Source organism: Schistocerca gregaria, chromosome 4, assembly GCF_023897955.1.
Source record: "Schistocerca gregaria isolate iqSchGreg1 chromosome 4, iqSchGreg1.2, whole genome shotgun sequence".
Lineage (NCBI taxonomy): Eukaryota > Metazoa > Arthropoda > Insecta > Orthoptera > Acrididae > Schistocerca > Schistocerca gregaria.
Window position 1 is genome coordinate 604,409,208 of NC_064923.1, and position 6,226 is coordinate 604,415,433.

Genomic DNA, 6,226 nt, shown 5'->3' on the forward strand with positions numbered 1-6,226 from the left:
AGGGTGTGTTGTGTACTTACAGTGAACTTCTATTGTGCAATATTCTATATCACATAGCCACCCTTAAGCTACAATATGGGATATTTATAACCAAATGACTATTGGAGGCCCTGGCAATTGATCAGAAGTCGTCACAATGTAGAATTCTCCATAATAACTCCTATTATCTCCCACATAAACGAATCAAATTAATAAGTGACCAACGATAGCTAACTTTTGAAATAACTGGTGACATTCAAGATAACAAGAGATTTACTAAAAAAGAAACAAGAATGACACTGGACACTAATTGGGATCATATAAAAGCTCCTGTTCAGTGAAATGAAATATGTCCCAATATATAGTTTACAGAGACTGGGGGTGACGGAAAATTTACTTTGACTCTTAACTATGGATAACGCAGCCTGGCTGACTGTCTTGTCATACAGTGATTATGAACTGAAAAGCTCCAAGTTTCTACAATATGCATTAATTGGACAGTGACTGCTACTGAAAGAGCTCACTGTGATCAATGAAATTTCACATTAAAGGTTCCTAAAGCGTTAGTGGTGTGAAATACTCACCACACACCTGCAGGGGTCTGCAATGTGGCTTCTAGTGTGTCTCTGCATTGTCCCAGACTATGGAGGTCTGTCCTCTTCTCTCGTCCCACAAACCATGACTGTGCCTCTGGATCAGACCCAAATATATGATCAAACTTGCCTTATGACCAACACCCAACTGAATAAACTCACAAGGCCAATAGCCCACATCATCAACCTGTGGCTAGAGCCTGAATCTATCTGCACGACTTCTCAGTCTCCCCAATACCATTTCCAAAAACACTCCATGTGGAGATTCTTGAAAACTAAAACAACGAAATCATACTGCAGCAGCACTTCTATACGCCAGTCAAATAATTATCCACTCTCAGAACATAATCCATTCCTCCAGTCCTATTGATTCCTATGACATAAAATGGGTACTCACCTGTTTGTCTTCTGACATCATTATCAGAGCCCAAATCAAGTCACTGCTTCTCCGCTAATGTGGAAAGCAGCTTGACGTGGGTATCTGTGTGGCTCCAAAAGTGCAATGGCTGTCCTGGCGACACTGTGTGGAGTGTCCTGCTGTTGTGGCCCATTTCACCCACCATGGCGAAATGGTTTCATGACCTAACAGATACAGATCTCGCAGGATAATTTACAGGAAAACATTGGGTGCATACGGACAGAATCTGAAGACTGCATTCTCCTCAACATAGAGTAATGATCAGAGCGCTGTATGATCGCTAGTCAGCTAAAGAAGTTGAAAAAAAGTGTGCCGAATGTCTCTAGGACAATGAGCTGTGATCCGCTGAGAGCACTTCTCTCCCTGTGGCTGGGAGACCCCTTCTGCTCAGGCCATGTCTGCCAGTGTCCGTTCTTCTGCATAAAAGCAGTGGCCTAGACTCCAAGGCCCAGTCGCTGTATTTGTGTCCAAGTCAATTCTTTGTTCTACGAACTGACGCCAATAAAAAGGCCTTGATCCTATTTGACACTTGCAAGCTTCCATTCGCCCAGCTGATTAAAAATTACTCCATGCATTTAACTATCACGAACTCAGTACACAACTGCTGTCAACCCTCTTCAGAAACTTCGTATTGGTCACAGTGTCATCCTAACTAGATATTAGTGCCCTAATTGCATGTGCCCACATGAACTAGATAAATAAAATGAAAGAAGGGTGAGTCCAAAAGACTTGCAGCCTTTCACAGCCCTCTACCCACAGAAAATTTCTACATGGGGTGTGTTGCACTTAAATCATGGTAGTGGTGAATGGAAAAGCAACAACTTGTACTTTTTTGTTTACTGTTACAAGAATTAATCAAAATAAAGAATGGATAAGAAAAGGCATAAACTTTGCCAAGCTTCAGACAGAAATGAAAGAAAATGATCCAATACCCACCACAGAAACATCCTCACGGATGCCTACAAATATTAAATATATACTTTACTGCTGAATACGCACTGGAGGTCATGATGGATGTGGCTGATTTTTTAATATGTAGGACCGGATTGTCTATGCAAAAATCTCAGACAAACAGTCAAACATTGTTGGAACATATCCAGAATGACAACACTCCAACTCCTTTACTGAGAACAGAGTAGAAATTACCTAATACAATTGATAAAATGTATTAAAACACCTCTCTACTCCTAAAAATACGGTCTCCCTGATTAGTGGTTGCTAGCAGAAATACAAAACAAATTAAATTGACTGTAGGTCCAAACTTTCGACAATTACATTCTCATCAACTGTCATAAACACAAGACATATGCAATAGTATATATGTGTGTGGTAAGTGAAGTTGATATGTGTAAACAATAAATCTAAGTGAACAAATATACTAGTATAAACTGTGAATTAAGAAATGGCGAAATGACAGTGATTCTTCACAACACAGAAAAGTAAATATACGTGGTCCTGTGGATGTGCTGTTTGCTAAAATCTAACACATACATGTGGAAGAATAGGAAGAATGACATAGTCAGCAAAAAACCTGACCACTACTTTAGAATAAAGCGAAACGCGTATAGTGTTAATACGAATTTCATCACAGTTGCAAAAAATGGTAGTGAACCTATACAACTAGTAGTCAGTCAACATAAAGTCTTGCCAAATCCTCTGCCGTGTTTCTCATATTTTTCTTAAAAAGTAATTTTCTTGTGTAGAGCGTGAGTAGTTGGGGGTTGAGTTGTTTGGGGAAGAGACCAAAAAGCGAGGTCATCGGTCTCATCGGATTAGAGAAGGACGGGAAAAGAAGTCGGCCGGGCACTTTCAAAGGAACCGTCCCAGCATTTGCCTGAAGCGATTTAGAGAAATCACAAAAAACCTACTTGGTCTACAACTTCGCTTCCGCTATTTTTTCTCGAAGTTCGGGGCCTGATTGTGAAAAACTTACAAAAAATTATGATACATACTACTGCCCATCGCTGGCCACTACACTCTCCCATCTTTAGGATAGCATACGAATCCCGTGGCGGAAGAACTGGGCGTCTTTTGTGGGGATCCATGAATTGATTCAATTTTGCACTTATTCATATGATCGGAAGAGCTGGTCAGCCAGACTGTATGCCACTGATGGAAAAAGCTGGTACTCAGAGAGCATCGTATGGAGAATGTGGGGGGAGGGATAGGACTTCTCATTTCAACGTTTCCATGTATATTTTGAGGGGTTTTGCGACATGGGGTCGAGCACTGACCTGTTTCAAAATTACCTTTACGTGTCTATAGCTGTATTATGGCCGTTTGTGTTGCAGTGCTGGGCTCGAACGCATCAATTGCTTTCGATAATGATGTCCTGTCTTCGTCTGTTTCAGTAGTTAGAAAAACGTTCTATCTTCTACCGCCACACCGGTCTTCAACATCAAAATCACCGTTCTTAAGGCTTTGAAAACATTCTCTACACGTTCTTCCACTAATAGTTCCGTCACCATTGGTCTTACCCAGCATTTTAAGAGCCACAGCCGCAGATTTCGTCATGTTAAAGCAGAAAATTAAAACTTCCCACAATCACAAATCGACTAATAATTTTATGGCATTATCTTTACAGACGTCTAAGCTTATTGTACTACACCTATGACCAACCACCAGAATCCCACTTGCTGCTACTGCGGTCTATTACGAAATGGCAGAAGAAAAGTAGTGGATCTAATAAATCAAGGTGGCCGGACGTGGGATTGAACCGCCGTCCTCCCAAATGCAAGTCCACTGTGCTAACCACTGCGCCAACTCGCTAGGTGCATGAGTAGTATTATGATGTCAAGTGTTAGATATACTTACTGTCAACAGTTTAGTGTCACATATAGTATACGTACCTAATAGACGCTTATGTCTTGTAATTGACTTAGTGCGTCTGATAACTGTGTATCGTAGTCTCTACTTGAATCACAGCGAAAGTTTATGCTGCGACGCTGACGTTAATTTCCTAACGAAATTTCTTTCTAGTTCGTCGTGTGTTTCATGATCTTCAAGTATGCTGTAAAAATTTCTTTATTATGTTTGATTCGTTTTCATTGCAATAAATACTTGAAGTTCTTTTTTGCGATAACCGTTTCGATATACTCCTGACTCACACATATATTTGTATAGCTATAATGCCGAAATTTATTTCCTTACGAGGAATATCTTTGTTATTTGTGGTGTTATCTCACTCTACGAGTAAAACATTTGTTTTCTAGGATCTAGTGAAACAGGGGATACAACCCGTTGGCTTTGACCAATGAAGTCAGAATTGGCCAGAGAGCATTTATTACACAGATGAAAGAGCTGGCAAGACTGTTCAGAAACAAAGGAATACGAGAGACGAAAAATATAGTTGACACATATCAAGGCAAATAGTATTTTCACGTTAAGGATATCGCGTGTTTGTATCGTATTATTTCTGTGGAAAATTAAGGGCGGAAAATGGATGGAAATATTGATAACATAGAATACCTCACGTCACATATATGTGGGTTGTATCTCGAACCTCATTCGAACTGTATTGGTTAACTGCAGTACGGGATACAAGTTTAGCGTACGTCGATTTCTTCGTTGTCGTTAGCATTAATATCCTGTTGTTCAGTTGAACTATTTAGGTGTCGTTTATTTCGCCTCCGCTACCACTACTAGTCTGTTCTTACGTAGATAGTATAGTAGTACTACTGATGGCAGAAGGAGCTACGTGCATGATATTTGTATCACATACTTCCGTTGACCTATATATATGCACACTACTAACGAAAACGTGGAAATGGACGTACGTTACATTTGCAACCTATACCTCAGTTGAACTACGCGAAGAGTCAATAAGACGACACATATACAATTTGTAACCCGTACTTCACTATGGGGTACAATTTTTTTTCGCCTTCGATGCTAACAGTATCGACTGACAGTTATAGCTTTCATCACAGCAGTGACAATAGAATCCCATTCTTTAGTTCAGCTATATATCTATACATAACATTTGTATCCTGCTCTCCAGTTGACAAAAATAGGTAAATCTCGTCAATGTTGCATATGTCCTTCTTTACGAATAGGTAGTGTCAGTGTAAAGGTCAACTGAAGGACGGGATACAAATTTTAGTTGTGTCGGCTGTTTCGCCTTTAATATTGCTTGTACAGATTCGAAAAAACTCGTGCTGATACAAGTGCTGGGAAACTAAAGAAGAACGACAGCTGCGAAATTTCTGTTACATACTGGAGTACACAAAAACATACGTAATAGTGTAATGCAACACTAAAATGCAACAAAATAGCCAAATGCAGTAAAAGAAAAATATGGAAAACTGAACTTACCACACGAGAACTTCCTAAAAGAACAGAAGCTCGCATAGAAAAACAAAACAAAAATCACATACACAAGAAACAAAACGTTACGAAAACACACACGCACACACGCACACACAGACACAGAGACACATACACACAGTCACAAACGTTCACTCCCCCCGCTCCTCCTAATGTGAAATTAGCTAACATATTTCGGAAGGTACATTTGCCCAACACGTTTAACAAAACATTTAAACGGGCAGTATGTTTCTGGAAAACTACGCCTCCATGAATATTCGTCCAAGTGACTTTGAAGTGTGGAAATCCGCCGTTTCCCCTTCCCTACAAGAGATTTCGCAGCTGACCAACAACCCTCCATGGTATTTGTGCAAGACCCTGTGGATAATGATCTGAACTCAATACTGTGATTAACTACAAGATGCTGATAACCCCTTTCCCTTAAATCCCCATATGAAGAAAAACCATCTGAAATTACAATGGAACCCTCTGCAACGTCATCTTCAATTAAACTGACCAAAAATTCCGTACTTCGATTGGGCACTGCTTTAAACACTACATCGTCACACTCTTGACCTGAAACTACAGCCTCCCAAACCCATAATCACGCCGGAGGTTCCCCCTTTTGTGCTTCCTTCTGCCAAAATGCGACTCGTTTATTTCGACCATAACATCTGGCTCCACCAATGGCCCCCTATATTTCATGTATTACCCACAAACTTCCCCACAAAAAGAGTACCAATTCAAAACTGTACGCTTACTCACAGGAAATCTCAAACACCAACAGTACATGATTTTCATAATGTCTCTCAAGGTGAACTAAGATTTTTCGAACCACGTCCCTCGTCTAATGGACCAACACAACCGATCTTTGTTGCAGCGCTATACGAATAAGTAGTGAGTATGGCGACGAGATACACTTGTGAGGCGC

The 6,226-nt window shown here is 40.3% G+C and overlaps 1 protein-coding gene across 1 annotated transcript in view; it reads right to left on the reverse strand.

Moving 5' to 3' along the window:
* The window catches only part of LOC126266865 (isoleucine--tRNA ligase, mitochondrial), a 105,146-nt gene extending 99,751 nt beyond the window's left edge, over positions 1-5,395 (reverse strand). Inside the window, exon 1 of the mRNA XM_049971487.1 lies at positions 5,305-5,395. Within this exon, the coding sequence (XP_049827444.1) occupies positions 5,305-5,340 (36 nt within the window). The 5' untranslated portion in view covers positions 5,341-5,395. The remainder of the gene's footprint in view (positions 1-5,304) is intronic.
* Between the last annotated feature and the right edge of the window lie 831 nt (positions 5,396-6,226).